The 20,940-nt window shown below is 39.6% G+C and overlaps 1 protein-coding gene across 3 annotated transcripts in view; it reads right to left on the bottom strand.

Annotated features, from left to right (window-relative positions):
- Positions 1–399: 399 nt before the first annotated feature.
- The window catches only part of ttc3 (tetratricopeptide repeat domain 3), a 77,497-nt gene continuing 56,956 nt past the window's right edge, over positions 400–20,940 (bottom strand). For 2 of the 3 annotated variants that reach the window (XM_078409653.1, XM_078409652.1), the window contains exons 30-42: positions 19,845–19,913; positions 18,565–18,714; positions 16,634–16,773; positions 15,390–15,458; positions 15,163–15,259; positions 13,684–13,787; positions 12,045–12,132; positions 10,634–10,729; positions 8,283–8,710; positions 6,281–6,407; positions 3,301–3,489; positions 1,570–1,662; positions 400–814 (exon numbers count right to left, since the gene is read on the bottom strand). In XM_078409653.1, the coding sequence (XP_078265779.1) occupies positions 692–814; positions 1,570–1,662; positions 3,301–3,489; positions 6,281–6,407; positions 8,283–8,710; positions 10,634–10,729; positions 12,045–12,132; positions 13,684–13,787; positions 15,163–15,259; positions 15,390–15,458; positions 16,634–16,773; positions 18,565–18,714; positions 19,845–19,913 (1,773 nt within the window). In that variant the 3' untranslated portion in view covers positions 400–691. The remainder of the gene's footprint in view (positions 815–1,569; positions 1,663–3,300; positions 3,490–6,280; positions 6,408–8,282; positions 8,711–10,633; positions 10,730–12,044; positions 12,133–13,683; positions 13,788–15,162; positions 15,260–15,389; positions 15,459–16,633; positions 16,774–18,564; positions 18,715–19,844; positions 19,914–20,940) is intronic. The other variant, XM_078409654.1, reaches the window with a different exon arrangement.

Genomic DNA, 20,940 nt, shown 5'->3' with positions numbered 1-20,940 from the left:
TAACATTAAAAATCGTTTTTTTTTTTACAACCAGTTGGGACTTCTCCAGAATCAACAGAATTTTGGAAGATAACAACCAATGCATTTAACATCTCTGGTTCTTTCTCTTATAAAGCAAGGGGGTAGATTATTAGGTCGAAGGGATCTGTTAACCCTTAATTTACCAAACACATTGCTTCCTGACCCTAAACTATTTTAAAGCTTTTAGTGCCTTCCATTGCAAAGGCAAAGACTAAATTTGTTTCATGTTTCTGGCATTTCATGTCCAGGACCTTCATTAGAACGAGAAAAGAGTAAAACAAATCTGTTTACAGAAGCAGTGAAGGTGGAGATGGGATGGGCTGAACAAAGGGATAAGGCTGTGTTTTCTATTCAAGATTCCAGTGTTTCATTTTGGTCTTTTAATAGTTTGATACATATGGAAAGGTGTTACATTTCAGTTGCTGTAAAAAAAGGAGCAATAGAGCACATGACATAATAAGATCGTTTTAATATCTTCCATGATTATACAATAGCCAATTTACTCATTTTAAAATCAATTTAAAAAATAATTATGGAAATGTTCTTGTGAAAGTATAGCCAAAAAGCCTGCTAAGCCACCGCTACCATAACCATTGTATTCTATCAGAATATCACAAGATATCCAGTGGAGAGAAAACAGTTGGCACTAAATAGTCAGAATAACAATTCTTCATGAGAAAGGTAAGTTTTGTGGAGTTAATATTCCAGGCAGCATGGGGAAGTCCTCAGGCAGGAGAGCATGGACTCGACATGTTGGACAGGTGCTATTTGCTTTCAGCCATTGCTTGATGCACTGTAGGATAAGAAAAAAAGCTTAATCACAACATATTCGTTTTATTATGTTCACACAGGAACAGATATTGATATTTGTTGCATTGTATATAGTTCAGTACTCCCAAGGTAGAAATAGGATTAAGTGTCAATAGGCACGGGTGGCACAGTGGTAGAGTTGCTGCCTTACAACGCCAGAAACCCGGGTTCGATCCTGACTATGGGTGCTGTCTGTACGGAGTTTGTACATTCTCAACGTGACCACGTGGGTTTCCTCCCACACTCAGTGGCATTTAAGAGAATTTTGGGTAAGCAAAAGGATATTCAGGGAATGGAGGGATATGGATTCCATGCACATAGGCAAGAGATGGTCTTGGCATGATGTTTGGCACTGACATTGGGAGCCAAAGGGTCAGCTCTTGCGCTGTACTGTTCTATGTAGAGTGGCACAGTAATGCCAGCAGTTCACAGGCAACAAATAGATGTTATTTTTAACCAGATAAATCCAGTTTAGTTACAAAAATAAGCGATCCCTTCGGTCTTCATTGAAAATATGAGGAGACCATTGCACAATTTATAAGACGAGAATCTTCCTTCCTGCCCCTCAAACACTCTGGGACAGCAGACTGACATCTTACATGTTTGAAGCTGGTGTGTCCTTTTCTTCATAGCATTTCTTCACCTGACAAAACGTCAGGAATGACCTTATTTTCCATCTGTCAGCGTGAGCACATTCCAAAGTCTAGTGCCAGTAATAAGAACGTGCGATTAACTTACCACCTTGTGGAAATGATGCCCGCATTGCAGAGCACACATGCTGTCTGGAGTTAAATCATCATGACAAATAATACACGGCTCGTCGCCAAATATCTACAATGAGAAAAAGGAAAACATTTCTTTCAGTTTCTCCCATTTTCTTTCTTAGATTAAAAGTCACCTAAATGTCCATTTGAATATGCTTTAATTTAAAAAAAGAAATCCTGGCCAATCTTGTATCTTATCCAGAGATAGACACAAATAGCTAGAATAACTCAGTGGGTCAGACAGCATATCTGGATAAAAGGAATTGGTGACGTTTCAGGTCGAGACCCTTCTTCAGACTGAAGAGTCTCGACCCGAAACGGCACGTATTCCATTTCTACTGCAGATTTTTGTCTATCTTTAGTTTAAACCAGCTTCTACACTGTATCTTATCCACCTTCTTACAAATGCCCATTATCTTGATGTCAGCCTCAATATTACTGCAAGTCTTTCATGTTAATAATTATTACAGAAATGATCCTTGCGGCACGCTGTGATCAACAGCCTGCCAATATATCCTATTGTATCCTATTGTCTTCTATTTACCAATCCTTCATTTTAATCCAAACCTTGGGTTGGAGTGATGCTGTGTGATCTTAAATCTTAAATTAAATTTAGATATTACATCAATTGTTTTTTTAATCTTAAATGTAGATATATCCACTTTTGCCATATCACATCTTAAATGTATCTTCAAAAGTCATACGGATTTGACAAAAATCACTTGATTTTGGACCCAATCAGGATAATTCCAGGATTTTGTGAAGAAGAGGCTTTGCTCAAGGAAAATTCTGTTTTAAGGACATTCTGAAGGAGCTTGCATTTGTACAGTGAGGATTTACCGCATTGGAATGTCATTGCATGACCTTGGCCATTGAAGCAATTATTAAAGTCGCCGCAAGTGTGGGCTGATGTTTGGATGCCGAGTATAATAAAGCATCTAGGACTTGTGGTTAAATAGTGCATTGATTTCGCTGCTGAAATTTAAGCACTAAAGATTTTTAAAATCTATTATCAGGCAGTTTAGTTAAAGAAATTAGATGCAAGATGCATAATTCATGAATTGAAGTTTCTGCTTGTAATTCTTTAATTGGCAGTCAACAACAAATGTAAAAGTGATTATGACATCAATAACCAGGGAATATTTTGTGGGAGGTTAAGGTGCAGGTACAGCAACTCAATGAGAAGGAAGGGGAGATTACTGGTAAACTGTTGGAGTAAAGCAGAAAATCAGGCATTAACCTGTTTAACAATTTAAGGTAGGGTTTTGCCAAACAGCTGGCCAATTAGCATATTTTCTGCTTTACTCCAACAGTTTACCAGTAATCTACCCTTCCTTCTCATTGAGTTGCTGTACCTGCACCTTAACCTCCCACAAAATATTCTCTAGTTATTGATGTCATAATTACTTTTACAATTGTTGTTGACTGCCAATTAAAGAATTACAAGCAGAAACTTCAATTCATGAATTATGCATCTTGCATCTAATTTCTTTAACTAAACTGCCTATTTATAGATTTAAAAAATCTTTAGTGCTTAAATTTCAGTAACGAAATCAATGCATTAATACTCTGTCATTTACACTGCTGAACTGGTGTTGAGCAAGAATTTATTACATTAGAATTGCTTTTGCATACTAGATGGGAAATTCTTATCCCCATCGTGTCATAAGGTAATGGAGCCTGACTTCATCTGACTTTGACTTACTAAGTTACCGCTTCCCTGCCACTGTGGAGCAGTGTGAACATTGACTGGTCGCCAAGGTTGGGAAAGACCATCGGGTATTCTAGCCTTTCTGGTCACCGATTTGGTTTTTGGGACTTCACTTGTGACAGAAGCAGATCTTTGGTCAGCCAGGATTGTTGCCTGTTGAAGGTTGGCAGACGGAAACTGGACCTGAAACGCGGTTTAACAAAAACACACCATTAATCCTGCCAGTTGCTCCTTCAAAAATAACAATACCAATTCTGACATGGTAAAGTTAAAGAAAATAAACGGTCTTTATTAACAGTAATGACTTAAATTGCCAATGATTGAACAAAATACATTTTATTTTAGTCACACTTCGACATTGTCGAAGTGTGACTAAAATAAAATGTATTTTGTTCAATCACTGGCAATTTACGTCATTACTGTTAATAAAGACCGTTTATTTTCTTTAACTTTACTTTCCTTCAGCTGCCTTGGCGACAAGTTCTAAAGTTTTAATAAACTTGCAATCTTTTCCCAAGAGGCATCAAAGCCATTTGCACCAGCTGTGTTGAAATGAATTAGCTTTTACTGGGTAAAAATCCCAACGGCCACTGAAGGATAGTGATTGTTTCCCATTCACAATTTATGACCAATTTAAGATGAAAAACTCCACCACCCAGGTTCTGCTTTGCAAGCCAGGAAAAGAAGTGGCCACTGCAGCAGATGGCAGTCCATTATTGCTGGCAGTTCCACAATCTTATCCACACATTCACTCACAACTGTGATGCATTTTAGAAGATTGCTGTGTTAATTAGAGACATTTGGTTTAGGTTATTCTGGCTGCATTTGACTACAAATGTATGATTTTCGTGTTGGATTTTCACTTTTACTGCCAATGTAACAAAGGAAAAAAAAAAAGGAATTTAGGCATTTTAAGCCATTTTCATTTGCAATAAATGGTTAATTATTCTCCATGTGCTTAATTTCCCAGATTTCATCCAAAACATGATCCATCTTTTGTTAAGCCATACCTTTGTTCCCTTTAAAAGATATTTACAGAGATCTACTGGGACATGGGACATAGTCATTTTACCCAAAACATTCTTGTAACATGAGAAAACAATGCTATTTTTCTTTGCCTCAAAAGATATCTATCTGCAAGACCCTACTCATTCTGAATATGGCTGTTTAACTATGTAGCTGTACTAGCCTGATTATTAAACAAAAGTAGGAGCTGCCACCAAATTAAAAATATTTACAATAACAGGCTTTATCTTTAATTCGAATAAAAACTTGGGTTACAGCAGTTTTTCAGAACGGAAAGTTTCAAATCTGAGAGGTTCAAAGACGCTTGCTGAAGATTTTTATAGGAGCCCCAATTTATTAAACTGTCTACAGAAGACGAGTGTTGCCGGGGAAAGAAAGCATGCGTTTTTAATTAACTTTAATACATTATGGAGTGTGATAAGTAAAGATCAGAACATACACAAGATTAAGGGAGCAATTCAAACGCCATTAAATGCTTAAATATGATTTTAAATTACTTTTTTTGATCTAGTTTGGTGGCAATCACAAAAGACAAAAGTCACTCGAGGCCAGGAAGTTTAATAAATAATAATTATGGCTTAGCATGCCATTAAAAACATTACTCAGCCTTCATGTACCAGTCCAAGATTTTCAAATAATTAAGTAATGAGACCTATTTATAAGCACGTCAAATTGAAATTGAAATCAATTTTAACAACTTTATTCAATTATAACAGAGAAGCTGCAAATTGCACAACTTGACAAAGATCCAGAGACTTTCTGTTGGAAACATGACTGAAATCTTGAAGTTAATGGCAGTTTGACAGAGCAAGAAAGTTTTGCCATCATTTTCAGCACAAGATCTGGCCCAATGATTTGCATGTTATTTCTTGAGGATCACACCCCAGAGGCTGCTAATGATCTTCAGTAGGGAGAGGATTGTGTGCTGTCCATGTTGCTCATCTCTGGCCATTATTACAGTCAAAGTAAAATCCTTCGGTAAAAGGAGATAGTTTCTTCGTTATCACCTCCTCCACAGCTAACAATGGACCATTGTGGGCTCTTTACCTATTGGTGCCGGCTTTGATTTGTTCTGTACCTTTTCATACCTCTAGTTTCCCTCTCCCCTGACACTCAGTCTGAAGAAGAGCCTTGACCCGAAACGTCACCCATTCCTTTTCTCCAGAGATGGTCCCTGACCCACTGAGTTACTCCAGCATTTTGTGTCTATCTTTGGTCTAAAACAGCATCTGCAGTTCTTTCTTACACTTAATGTCATCCTTCCAATATCAGGGTGACCAGAACTGTCCTCCACAATACTCCAAATGTGAACTTACCAACACCATGTATAGACTCCTGTACTCAGTACCCTGACTGATCAAGGCAGGTGTGCCAAACACCTTCACCACCATGTCTACCTGTGTTACCACCTTTATAGAACTATGTATCTGCACCCCTGGATTTCCCTGTTCTACAACACTCCCTGGGACCCTACCATGTACTCTGCAAGTCCTGCCCTGATTTGTTTTGCCAAAAGGCATTTATCTGAATTAAATTTCACCTGTTATTCCTCAGCCCATTGGCCCAGATTGCTGTTGTAATCTTAGATAACCAATTTCACTATCCACTATCTCATCAATTTCAGTGTTATCAGCAAACTTACTTAACCATCCACCTACATTCACATCCAAATCATTAATATAAATAATGTACAAAAGTGGACCCAGCAATGATTCCGATGGTACATTACAATTAGTATTTAGTGTTTTCATTCTTGTTCATACACAAAATCGCACGGTTTCTTAAAAAATACTTATACATTTTGCATTATAACTTAAGCACCCTACTGTCCCAAATTGTATACAAGTCGCCCCTTCCCCATTCTGTTAAATAGCAGAGAGCCAAGGAATTTATCAATCTTAAAAATACCATGTTTTTCCCGTTTACAGGTCAAGGTTTGTTCTCTTACCTTTTTTCTGTCCTGATGATCCAGGATGTGATCTGCCACTTGATTGATTATTTCATCGTACACTAATCCAGAAAGGGAACCGCCATTTTTAGTACGAACTTCTTTAATGAAGTTGGTCATGCTGGCACTGAAAAGCAAAATGCAGGGTAAAATGGAAAATGGTGTATAAAGCAAATTCTCAGATCTTGAAACTCATGGTCCACTTGACGACAGTGATCCCTGCTCTCCTATAAACTTTTGAGACCTGGATAACCCATCGCAAATACCCAAGGTAACTCAAGATAGCAGCAATACCGTCTCTGTAAAAACATTAGAGGAATATGTCAATCGCCATCAATTTTCTCTCAGGCCAACAGCCTAATTGCACTTAAGTTGACATTGTTGGGCAGGCCACATCATACACATGCCATTATTAGAATCCAGAAGGAGACACTACTCCAAGCTCAGTCACAAGAAATCACCAGGTGAACAGGAAAATATCAAGGAAAGAGACAATGTGCTGGAATAACTCAGCTGGTCAGGCAGCAACCCTGGAGAACATGAATAGGACACATTTTGATTAGGGTCCATTCCAAAATATTCAAGGATCAGTCTTTAAAAAAAAAAAAATGCTACAACGGCACCACTGACTTTGTGAATCTGGGACCCAGGACCATTTAAAGTGACGTTGCGGCATTTGGGACTGTAAGAGAACTTGAGTCTATGCACAGGACCGCTCAGAAGCCTGTGTAAATGACAGGCAGAGTGAACCACCCCACAAAGTACCTGCGCCCCTCTCAGGCAGCTTCTAGTCCAATTTATGAAAGCATGCACTTCCCAAAATGACATAATCAGTCTCCTCAGAACCCATAAAACTAGGGTCGTAGTAAGTTGTGTTTGATCCTGAAGGACCCTGTAGCAGCAACAAACGCGTTAACTTCAACCCAGCTTCGTTGAATTATTCATTCCCAATACTGATTGAGCTGTATCATCAAATACCAAAAAAAATCAGGGAGTTTTCTGAAAGTGAGGGGATGAAGCTTGCAGCAACACAGAGTCAATATAGATTGGACACTGTTCCCTTTGGGATCTGTAAGCCACTGTAGTTCTCATTTCATGCAACTTATTTCTCCTGCCAAATGAGGCAGTTTAATTTTTCCTTGACGAGAACAAAGTCAAAGAGAATTAAATTTTGATTGCTTTGGACAAACATCGGTTTAAAAATCTTAATGCCAGCCCTAACAATATATATACTACTAAAAATCCAGTAACTTTAAACTAGGCCTTCTCCGAAAAGATAATGTCCGATTTGAAGCAAATTTACAGGATGTAGGAATTGCTGGCCAGTCTAACATTTACTGCTTATCTCAAAATATCCCTTGAGGTCTGGTACACATGAGCTGAAATATATGATTCAGTGCACACAACTTTGCTTCACTGAAGTTAAGGGCGGCAAAGGTTACGGGCAGAAGGCAAGAGAATGAGGTTGAGAGGGAAAATAAGATCAGCCATGATCGAATGGCAGAGTAGACTCGATGGGACAAATGGCCTAATTCTGTTCCTATGTCTTTTTGGCTCTATCAGTGGGACAGCTATCCTGATTTAAGCACCAGTTTCCAAATGTTAGGGAAGACCACTTCAAAGTTAACAGGACAGAGGGAAACTTTACCATGCCCAAATCAGTTCCCAACCGATAATGCTAGTTCAAACCAGAGGGTTTGAAAAAATTGAATAGCTTTCTAAACCAATTTGGAGGGAAGTTTAAAGTCAACCGTATTGCTATGAATCTAGAGTCAAATGTAGTTTATACCTAGCAAACATGGGCTTCAATCTCTGAAACATGTCGGTGAACCTGATAGATTTGAATAACAAACAAGAATTTTATGGGCACCATTACTAAGATAGGCTTCATATTTTGTAAAATTAATTATTTACTTTTATACAACTGTCTCCAGATGATCAATCGGGAAATGTAACCACCAGAACACCATTCCGCACGTTGTAAATATGCTAGAAGACTTACTGTGTATAATCAGGGAACATGGCTAAAAGACGGTAGATTATTTTATCAAAGCTATTCTTGGATTGCTGAGATTTTGCATGTGCAGATTGATTTGTAGAAGGCTTTGTATCAGCAGAGCTTGCGAGTATCGGTCCCACAGGCGAGTCCGATCGATTACTTGTTGGTGGCCAGGTAGACCGAGGCTTGGTCCAAGCAGCACCAGATTGAAAATGGTTTGTGGAATTCTGGTCCTGAAAGCTGGATGGAGACGTTGTCTTTTCTTTAGTGGCTCTTGTGATTGAAGACGTGGGATTCTCCGTTAGAACAGTTGAGGCTTGTGGAAGTAGTAAATTATGTTTTTGTATTTGTAACTCCAGGAGTGGAGTTGCAGCACGAGGGAAAGATGCAATAATGGCAGGATCATCAATAGTCGACATTTTCAGCATCACCTGAATTGAAACACGTACATTTTAAGATCGCAACAAAATCACAGTATTAAAACATCTTTTCTCAAAATCTTTCCAATCTCAGTTGATCAACCTTGTAGTTAAATCCACATTTAGAACTTAAGGCTAGCTGGTACAAATCATTTCTAAGAATTCCTCCATCCTGCTTCAGAAACTCAAAAACAGAAAATATAAGAAATACTCTGATCAGGCAGCGCCTGTGGAGAGAAAAGTAGGGTCAACATTTAACCACAGGTAGACATAAAGTACTGGAGTAACTCAGTGGGTCAAGCAGCATCTCTCGAGAAAAGGGATGGGTGACGTTTCGGGTCGGGAGTCAGAAGAAGGGTCCCAACCCGAAACGTCGCCCATCCTTTTTCTCCAGAGATGCTGCCTGACCCACTGAGATACTCCAGCATGTTGTGTTTATCTTCAGTATACCAGCATTTGCAGTTCCTTTGGACACAACATTTAACCATGGTCAATAACTCTCTGCATTTGCTGCCAGACCTGCTATTTCCCATTTTCAGTTTTCACTTCAAATGTTCAGTATCTGTAAGTTTTTTTACTTTAGATTTCTGAATCACTCAATCTGCCAATGTCACTTCAAGACTCTACTTTTACAATGTGCTTGAAAGTCTGTGAGCACTGACCTACATGAAGTCCATCTCATTACAAACTGCCCCATTCATCTACCACTCTGAATGTCAATCTCGCTATTCTGTGACGTGTCAATGTATTGTGCCATTTTCAAAATCTTTTGGCATGAAGCCAAAGGTAATTGAAACAGCACAAAATTCTGCACGAGCACTTCCTTCAGAAATTTGCATTCATGTTACGTCTTTCAACATGGAAATACTGCATAGTTCTACGAAGCCCATTTTGCTTGGGATATCTTTCCATTCATTGAAATAACAATTGAAAATCTGCTTTACAATTTCATCTTTCTCAGTTCCAGCCTTCTACCTGAAGTTCATAATTTAACTGCAAAGTGATTTGGAATTCTTTCATTTAAGGGCAGTATGAAAACGATTCTTAACCATTTTAACCATTACCAAAAAATAGGCTGACCACGTTTTTTTTCTTCCAATTCTGGTCAGTGTTTCAAGGTTTTCAGAGCTATTTCACACAAACTAAATTTACATTTAGCTAGGTCATGGTTTCACAATGTTATAAAAGGTGAGTGGGTCTGTATGGTCTACCACTGTTACTAGTCTTTGCTTGGTTTACAACAATTAAACTAAGGCTGTCAGATACGATAGGTGAGGAATCTGTTTTTCCTGAGTCTTGGACTTTAGCTGAATCATTTCTACTTTGACGATTGATTTTTGTTGGCAATTCTCTAGGATAGTGGTTAACTGGACTGTTCCAAGACCCAGCCCAAATGCTAACTGTGGCAATTTGTATAATTTCATCCTTCAGCTAAAAAGTGTAGAATTGTACTTAAAACATTTTGTAGGCATGGTGGCACAGCGGTGGAGTTGCTGCCTTCCAGGTCCGAAGACCAAAGTTCAATCCTGACTATGGGTGCTGTCTGTATGGAGTTTAAACGTTCTCCCAGGGACAGCGTAGGGATCTCTGGCTTCCTCCCACACTCCAAAGTAGTACAAAGTTGTCGGTTAATTGGCTTGATATAATTGTAAACTGTCCCGAGCGTGTGTGGGATAGAGTTAATGTGCGGGCATCGCTGGTCGGTGTGGACTAGGTGTGCCGAAGGGCCTATTGCCACGCTATATCTCTGAACTAAACAAAGCATTCTTCCAAGGCCCCACTTTTTAAGATTCATACATACTCAATGCTGTCTAATGTGGGATTCCGGTACTATAATTGAGGCACGATGCTAGATGTTATGTTTTTGACAGAATGCATCTACATCATTTCAAAAATCTGAAATATTCTTAGAAAAAGATTTCACTGAATACATACAGGTGGTGGCATTGGGAGGCTCGGTACAGTCACTGGTGCCAGGCTGCTTAGGTGCATTCCAGCTTTCACCCGAGTAATCTGATCTTTAAAACATATCTGCAAGAGAATAACACAATGTATTCAGGATCAACATTCTTGGTCAACGTTCTTCAAACAGGAATGAACCTGGCATCGATGTTGGAGAGAAAACAGCTTTCAATTCAGAAAATGTCTTCAGGATTTGGGTCACTGCGGCATATCGAGTAAGAGATGGAACTTATTTCACAAAATGCTGGAGTAACTCAACAGGTCAGGCAGCATCTCAGGAGAGAAGGAATGGGTGACGTTTTGGGTCGAGACCCTTCTTCAGACTGATGTCAGGGGGGGCGGGACAAAGGAAGGATATAGGTGGAGACAGGAAGATAGAGGGAGAACTGGGAAGGGGGAGGGGAAGAGAGGGACAGAGGAACTATCTAAAGTTGGAGAAGTCAATGTTCATACCGCTGGGCTGCAAGCTGCCCAAGCGAAATATGCTTATTCCAATTTCCTCCAATTTCCAGTGGGCCTCACCATGGCACTGGAGAAGGCCCATGACAGAAAGGTCAGACTGGGAGTGGGAGGGGGAGTTGAAGTGCTCAGCCACCGGGAGATCAGGTTGGTTAAGGCGGACTGAGCGAAGGTGTTGAGCGAAACGATCACCGAGCCTGCGTTTGGTTTCGCCAATGTAAAGAAGTTGACATCCAGAACAGCGGATACAATAGATGAGGTTGGAGGAGGTGCAGGTGGACCTCTGTCTCACCTGGAAAGACTGTTTGGGTCCTTGGATGGAGTTGAGGGAGGAGGTAAAGGGACAGGTGTTGCATCTCCTGCGGTTGCAGGGGAAAGTGCCCGGGGATGGGGTGGTTTGGGTAGGAAGGGACGAGTGGACCAGGGAGTTACGGAGGGAACGGTCTCTGCGGAACGCAGAAAGGGGAGGGGATGATGTGGCCAGTAGTGTAGGTGACGGAAATGTTGGAGGATGATTTGTTGGATACGCTGGCTGGTGGGGTGGAAGGTGAGAACGAGGGGGATTCTGTCCTTGTTACGAATGGGGGGAGGGGGAGCAAGAGTGGAGCTGTGGGATGTAGAAGAGGCCCTAGTGAGAGCCTCATCTATAATGGAAGAGGGGAAGCCCCGTTTCCTGAAGAAATTTTCTTACACTAAGAGATGGAACTTGCTCTATTCAACAAGAACGGAACATCATTGTGGACGCCAATGTACAAGGATAATAGACAGGATAAGCAGTTTTATGTACAAATAAAAAGAGAATTATTCAATTTATTTTATTTTCAATTATACAACGTCTTACAGTTTTACTTATCGGCTGTTTTGTATTTTGGTAGAAAGACGACAAGGAGTCTTAGTCTATAAATAATACCAACAGTTGTGTCACCTCAGTTTGATGGATTATATGTTGAATTTCGAACAAAAAATATTCCCAGGCAGTAATTGACATGTGTAGTTGTGGAATAGCTGATGCACTGCATAAAAAAAAGAACACTCAAATTAAATAAAGCTACTCGTGGAATTGCATTACCACTTTATTCCAGCACATATCAATAAATGATAGCATAAATTGCAATCTTTGGAAGAGGATGCCAAATTTGTTCATTCCTTTAATGCTTAATCCAGAAGGGCTTGCTGCCAATTTTCACACTTCAGAGTCCGTGGAATTAGTTTCTAGCAATCATATGTTTCCATCAAAACTGGAAAATTCCAATTAAATCATTTAAATGTTCTAATCCACAGACCTTGGTTTATGTCATTTAATTCTTGGATTCCAGGCATCATTCTGGTAAATCCATCCTATTCTGAATATCGCAGATTATTATGGAGTATCCCTTGTATTCCAGTTATTTTCAACAGAACTACATTGGAATTCTTTGCCACAGAAGGCTGTGGAGGCCAAGTCAATGGATATTTTTATGGCAGAGATAGATTCTTGACTAATATGGCTGTCAGGCGTTATGGGGCGAAGACAGGAGAATGCAGTTAGAAGGGGATCAGCCATGATTGAATGGTGGAGTAGACTTGATAGGCCGAATGGCCTAATTCTGCACCTTTCACTTATGACCTACATTCCATTTGCCTCACTGATCATTTTCTGGTTCTGACCATGACATTTAATAATCCTGATACATGAACTAAACATGTTTGAGCCTATATTGTTATTAGATTTTCACCATTTAGAACGAGCCCTGTTCTTTGACATTTGAAAAGTGGATGACCCCATTTATTTTTCCTGAACCCATTTACCGAGTTTGGCTTGTTGATTTAATATGCAGGTTAGTTCCTTTGAGGCAAATTTAGATAACTGATATTTCTGTCCTACCATCTTAGTTAATGAATACAGCATGCCATTAGTTGTACTCCTCCTGCCGATACGAGTACTCTTACTGTCCATTGCTGCTCGGCTAATTTCCTAGCCAGGTCATAAAACTTGCCTTCAATTCCACAATTTATGAGAAATTTCATACAATAACCATCCATCATTTTAATCACTTCTTCAAAAATTCTGTTGTGCTCATTAGACCGACTTCATTTTACCACAAGATCAAAACAAGCTACAGATGTTTGTTCACTCAATTCTTAATTACACACTAATAATTTCTGGACAACATTTATTATGATAGTTCACTGGTTTCTCATTCTTATTTTCCATAAAACACTGCAGTGACTTGCACAGAATTTTCAATCTAAACGAACTATGGGAATAATAATACTTTGGACAAGCATTGCTCCCTCTCACTTTCATCTCATAATCCTAATTTGGAAATTATCTTTCGAGTGGACTCGTGACATTATTTATTTCATTCGTTATTTCAGTTTGATTTAGCATTAGTTTCCTCAGGCTGTCCACTATCCATTCTCCTCTTCTGTGGTTAATACCGATATAGATTCCCAACATCTGCCTTTTATTTTAATGAATCAGAAAATGTCCTACATTTTTTGACAATTTTTGTCATCTTTCCTTTCTGCCAGGATTTTCGCCTTTTCGTAGATTTTATTTATTTGTTTTTTTCCGGACTCACCTGATATTCAATACTTTCAGCTTCTCCAAATTACATTTTGTATTGTCAGCTGCTCTGTAATGGGAAAACAACTGTGTTTTCTGCTGCTCTTCCAGCACAGCCACCTGGGCAAAGAGGACAAGTTAACGTACAGAAAAATTTGAAACCAAGTACAACTCCACCAACCAAGACAATTTTAGTTGCTTCGAAAAAAAGAATCAATTTTTCAGAAAACTAACATCTCTAACCCTTAAGTGTAAACACATTATTTGCAGGTTTCTCAAACAATATTCCATTATTCTTCAATAATCTTGTCCGTGTGAAGTTGTGCTCTAAATTATTAATTATTAATACATCAACAGATATGTAATTTATTGAATTCGATATTTAAATAGTGATTAAAATATAAATTATTATTATTAGTTTATGTTTAGTTTGTAAGGGTGACCTCGAATTTCCTGTTGTCCACCATGTTAAATCTCCATCTCAATCCCACTCTGACCTGTTTAATGGCACCCTGTTTTGCTATGACAAGGTCCAATGCAAGCATGAAGAATACCACATCTCTTTCATAAAGTCATCCATCTGTGAAACTGACTTTGATTTTTGCTCTCCACTGGAACAAACTGATGTGCTGGGCATGTCTCACAGCTCAATTTTTGCAATGTCATAATTCTTCGATCGTATTATCACCCTTTAACTGCACCCATTAACCATAGGATAATGCTCCAAAGGCTGGAGCGATTGGGCTTGTATACACTGGAATTTAGAAGGATGAGGGGGGATTTTATTGAAACATATAAGATAATTAGGGGATTGGACACATTAGAGGCAGGAAACATGTTCCCAATGTTGGGGGAGTCCAGAACAAGGGGCCACAGTTTAAGAATAAGGGGTAGGCCATTTAGAACGGAGATGAGGAAGAACTTTTTCAGTTAGAGAGTGGTGAAGGTGTGGAATTCTGCCTCAGAAGGCAGTGGAGGCCAGTTCGTTGGATGCTTTCAAGAGAGAGCTGGATAGAGCTCTTAAGGATAGCGGAGTGAGGGGGTATGGGGAGAAGGCAGGAACGGGGTACTGATTGAGAGTGATCAGCCATGATCGCATTGAATGGCGGTGCTGGCTCGAAGGGCTGAATGGCCTACTCCTGCACCTATTGTCTATTGATATCTATAGCCCAATTACAACCCTGGTTTCACAGATATTGCCGTTATTCTATAGATTTCTTCCTCTGCTATTTGAGGTATTTAATGATGAAATGTTAACTTTGTATCTTTTTTTGCGAGTGCTGCCTGGTTTTCAGATATTTCCAGCAGTTTCTGTTTTTATCTCAGATTATCACTATCTGCAGCCTGTTATTTGGTTTTCATGCACATTAAGAGTGCAATACCAGTATGTACACAAGACTGTGTTTCTGTTTCAAAACACTAGCTTCATAAAAGAAAACTAATTAAAAAAAGAGGAAAATTCAAATTCAAATGAAAATAAAATTCAAATCTTCACCTCTGCTTCAATGGCTCTTTTACTAGTTGCGTTGTATACATCAACACTCTTCTTAATAGCTTCTTCTACCTTTTTCTTTTCTCTTGATGACTGATCACTAAGAATTCAGCAAAAACAATATTTTAGGCATAATAACATTTATCATAATTTTCTATGAATTTATTTCTTTTTAAAAAGCTGCATAATAAAAGCACATTAAGTAGTATGTTATGTCCAAAAGATTTAACCTTGTTTCCTCAAATTCTTTGAAGCATTTTTCATAAAGCTGTTCTTTCTCCTGTATATTTTGAGTGTACCTTAAATTAAAAAAAATGTCAGTACAGCTCAGAAATTTGATCCAGTAGCACCCATTTCTCTTGCATAAATTGTACATAAATGCAATGTAACGTAGGTTAGATCTGGCTGGTGTTCTTTTTCAGATGATATCATGCTTATCAGGAAATTGATCTGGGTACTTTCATGCAGAATTCACCTCAACATGTGTGATGTTTCTTCAGCATCAGTTGCACACATAAGCACACCATTACTGTTCCTACCATACTTCCTTTCAACATAAATTGGACTTTTCATACAATGTACACAACCTTCATGAATAATCACGTGTAAATCGGGAGCATTGAGGCAATAATTGAAAAGTTTCCTTTCTGACACTGAGTCTTTGCACTTTTTGCCATCTTCAGGTTTTCAATATTTCAGCAAGTTGAAATCTTGCTCCAGGTTGTTCCCCCACTATTTGCTGCATTTATACATTATGTACATCACTACTACATACCGCAACCTCTACTTCATTGATTATCCAACACTTCACAGTGGCAAGGGGGCAATAATTAAAAGGTTTCCATTGTGACGCTGAGGAGGACTTGCTAAAGGAAGACCAGGACAAATCAGGGCCGACACCGATGACCTCTGGCAGGATGGTGCCCTGGTAGGCAAATTGTTGACTTCTGATGGTGTGATCTCACGAGGGATACAATTTGGTGAACTGTGGAACTGGTTAACTGGCTAGGGTGGAGGAAGGGGGAAGCATAGGAGAAGTTACTTAAAATGAGAGAATTCAACATTCATACTGCTGGGTTGCAAGCTAAGAGTAACACTCCCCGCCCCCCTTCCTCGTCGTTTCCAACAATGTATCCCTCTTGAGATCACACCTTACCTAGCCAACAATTTGCCTACCAGGGAAGCACCCTGAGATGCTGAGGTCATCTGTTGCCAGCCCTAATTTGTCCTGGTCTCCCCAGTCCCCCCTTACTTTCAGTCTGAGGAAGGGCACCTATCCTTTATCTACAGAAATGTTGCCTGACCAGCTGAGTTAATCGAGCACTTTATGCTGGCAAACACTGATCCATTGGATAGCCGATCTGGGCCAACACTAAAGTCTTTAACCTCCATACCGATAAATCAGATGATTTTATAATGCTCGCTCAGTGAAGGTAATTCTACCCACGTATATCATGATCCTAATTTTACTTACATTTCATTCAGCTCAGCAAGAGATCTAACTTCTGATTTGAGTTTTTTTAAGGTTTCATTTTTTTCTCGCTTTTCATGTTGACTCTTCTTAATTTCACTCTCCAAGACTTGACGTACTGAGTTGAGCTCAGATTTTAGAAGCTGCACAGAGAATTTAGAATTTAGAAAACTTTCAATGTGCTCTGATCATTAAGTGCTTTGTTGATACTGATTGGCAACATTTCAAACATGATAGATGCAAGAGCAGTTTACTTTTTATATATGTAAGACTAACAGCATTTACATGGCCAACTTAATGCTACTGCAATCTTCAAGCAATCGTCAAAAAATTGACAGAAAATCAAATAATGCTGGAAATACTCAACAGATTGGAAAGTATTAATAAGGCTGTTGCTCTTTTATTAAATCTGGGAAGCATTCCAGGTTTGAAGATGTCGAGAAAGAAATGAGGGATGAGATAATCGAAAGAAAGGTCTTCAAAGGATGGAAGCCATGTAATTAAATGATAAAATAAGGGAATATTAGGCAAGGCAGGGTGGACATGGGACGAGAGGCCTGCCTGGAGAGGTCAGTCATTGAGCATGGGAAGCAGTTTTTTGGCCACACTCCTCCATGCTGCCCAAGGTGTCCATCAGACCATATTCCTCCAAATCTTTCCTGTCTATGCACCTGCTCATGTGTCTTTTAAATGTTGATATTGTACTGGCCTCAACCACTTCCTCTGGGTAGCTCATTCCGAATACCTACCAACCTCTATGTGAAAAGGTGCCCCTCAAGTTCCTATTAAATCTTTCCCCTCTAACTTTAAAATCCAAGCCATCATCTTAACCACTAGGTCCAACACTAGACCCAATCTCTGGGCAGACCAGAGTCTGTGTTATTGATCCAAGGTATTTTTGAATAGTTCTCACCGTAACACTGCATCTACGTCTAACAAGTTTCCGAATGGATTGGAACTGGGGTCAACCAAGACTGTGTGTAAGAAGTATGATTTTGGCAGGAAAAAATAAGAAAAATGCATATTAGCTAAATGGTGAGAGATGAGAGTTCTGATGTACAGAGGAATTTGGTGTCCTAGTGCATGATTCGCACCAGGCTAGTAATTGGTACACCACCTATTCCCGTCCCCAAATACAATGATCTTGTTTTGTTGCCAAGAGAATTGACACCAATAATGTTATTAAATGTTCACAAGTTATAGGAGTAGGATTAGGCCATTCGGCCCATCGAGTCTACTCCATTCAATCATGGCTGATCTCTGCCTCTGAATATTATTTTCCTGCTTTATCTCCATAACCCTTGACACCCGTTCTAATCAAGAATTTGTCTATCTCTGCCTTAAAAATATCCACTGACTTGGGCTCCACAGCCCTTTGTGGCAATGAGTTCCACATATTAACTACCCTCTGACTAAAGAAGTTCCTCCTCACCTCCTTTCTAAAAGAGCACCCTTTAATTCAGAGGTAAAGACCTTGGTATAATTATCAAAGTAAGTTTACTTGAGTAGTTTCTGCAGATCCACCACCAATGTTACAGCAACTGATGGTCCATTGCCTCCTTTAATCTGGACAAAATCACGAGAGCGCACTTTAAATTCCCCCCACCGATGTTCCACCGAAAATGCGGTAGCCAATCTCAACCTCATTGGGACTTCCGTGCCGATAGGCGGGTTGAATTTGCCCCCTGTGGCCGGGGCTCTGGAACTCCGGCCCAGACGGTGCTGGCAGATGCGTTCCCATAGCCGACTTCCGAGGCTGACTTTGCGGGCCAGTATCTCGGCTCTTCAGTGACCCAGGAGGACCGTTCTGGTAAGGTTAGACTCCACTTGGAGGCCGTGACCTCTGTTGGTCTAGCAAAATGGATAATACAGAAAGGCTCTGGAATCAAAGGTGCCAGAAAATCAGTGGTGGACCTGTAATATAAAATGTGTACCTCATTTTTTTGTGTGAATTGAGACATCCTTTCTTCCAGAGTAGTAATTTCATTCTTGCTGCGCTTTGCAAGCTGATCATATTTTTCTTCTGCTTCTTGTAACTGTTGCTGGAGAACATTATGTTCTTTCTCAATCCGCAAAATATCACCCTATTGATGACACCAAGACAAATTATTAGATTTAAATGTTAATATAGTTTATCAAACCTTATCGTGTTTGATCTTTACTCTCTATAAGCAGTGCCTTTTTCAGTTAGTTGACACCATGATTACATTACATTAGCTCAGTCATGCATTTCAGTGAAACACAAGGTGTTAGAGTAACTCAGCAGGTCAGGCAGCATCTCTGGAGGACAAGAATAAGCGACGTTTCGGGTTGGGACCTTTCTTCAGACTTCAGTTAGTTTGTGGAGACACAAGAAACTGCGGATGCTGAAATCTTGAACAAAACGCAAAGTGCTGGAGTTACTCAGCGGATCAGGCTGAAGAAATGTCCTGACTCGAAACATTGGCTATCCATTCCCTCCACTGATGCTGCATGACCCACTGAGTTACTCCAGCACTTTGTGTTTTTGGAGACTGTGAGTTCATGCCTCACTTCTGAAGCCTGAGTTCAGGTTCCTTCATAAGTGCAAAACGAGGGAAATGCAACAATATTGGACATGCCATTCTTTACATGGAATATTAAATAAAGATGGACAAGAAATCTACTTTGCAGAACAAGAGGTTTCTCTCAGTTTCCATCTTTCATATCTATCTATATACTAAAACTCTCGTTTGTTTGTTTGTTCCAGAGCTACAACCAAACGGTACACGATAGCACGACAATTTTAGGCCCACATTATTCACCGTGGTCCCTTTGATGCTAATGGAAGTTTCATTGAAATCTGTGTTATATTTTTAAAGTATTCACGTTTTAAAGTTTAAATCGATCTCCTAGGGAGGTAGGAGGAGAGGGGGGGGAGGAGAGGGAGGGGAGGAGAGGGGGGGAAGAGGGGGGAGGGGCATGGGGAGGGGCGAGGGGGAGGGGCAGGGCGGGAGGAGCAGGGCGGGAGGAGCAGGGCGGGAGGAGAGGGGGCTGCACCAATACAGGAGAGGTTTGGGCCCAACGGGTCCACTTGGTCTACTCCTTCATAAAACGTTCGTCTTGTTTGGACATCTCTGCCATTAGTTTTTAAGCGATCCAAATTTTACACTTTGATCAAAAAGGAATTCACCATTAACAAGATCTCCTTTGAAAGGGAAAATCACAATGCAAATGTGCGTGTTTACTCATTTACCTGTTGATTTTCAAATGGCTGAAAAGGATCAGTATTGCTTTTGGTGTTACATAAAGATTCCCGATGAACCTGCAATTAATCAAAATGTAAATATTTTTATCAATGGGCACCAAATCAGAGAAGAAAAACCCCTCTTTTTAAAAAACTTTTTATTTGAGCAATGTTGGCTATAACTGGGTAAACTCTTTCCCACGGCTCCAAAATGCTGGAACCCGTCATCCCATCCAACTCTCCCATAATTTAAAGAATTGTAAAAGTCAAGCATGGAATCATTGCAACTCCATTTTTTCATTTAATACATCACTGGTCCTATTCTATTGATTCTTACTGACCTGACTTGTCCCGTTATTTTGGCAATGACTAGACACAGAAGCCCCCGTCATGAGACAAGCTGAACTGTGTTTATTATTTGTTTGTTTGGCAAGGTATTCTATTCAATCCCTAGATCTCAAAACTTACTTCACCGTTAGTATTTGGAACTAATCTTCTCCCCACAACATTGGCGGAATTGAAATTTATTTTTGAGTAGGGTGTCCAAAACTGATGGATGAGCCCTGAATAAACCTAATCTTTCCAATAGGATGGTATTCCGTTGACGCACCCACCTTCAAGATTTTTTTTTGTTTTCCCAAAAATCAAGATAGCGAGTCTTACATAACATCACGCTCCCATATTCAATCTCTCCTTTGCTGAATTCAGTTTTATTCAACATGTACTTAACAAATCAATAAATAAAAACTTGCTCTCGTCTGTTTTTAAGGGCACAATTTTCACCAACCTTGCATGAAGCAAATGCTCCATCCCAAATACTTGCTGTGTGGAAAAATCTGTTTTGTCACATCACCCTTCTACCATTCACATTAACTTAGTATCCCTGAATCATCCGCTGTTGGAAACATCTCTTTCGATTGGAGAATTATTCCCAAGTATTTCTTGAATTGATATCTATTGTTCTTAAATACAATACTAAAATAAACTTTAAACATTCTTACTACTTCTGAACCTGTGGTATAGATCTGGAATGTTTTACTCCAAGCTTCTCCCTTAATGAAAACTGCCGCAGAACACAATGTACAATAATGATTATTTTGGGTCA

This window comes from Rhinoraja longicauda, chromosome 12 (genome assembly GCF_053455715.1).
Source record: "Rhinoraja longicauda isolate Sanriku21f chromosome 12, sRhiLon1.1, whole genome shotgun sequence".
In the NCBI taxonomy this organism is placed as follows: Eukaryota; Metazoa; Chordata; class Chondrichthyes; order Rajiformes; family Arhynchobatidae; genus Rhinoraja; species Rhinoraja longicauda.
This window is presented reverse-complemented; position numbering and strand designations above follow the sequence as displayed.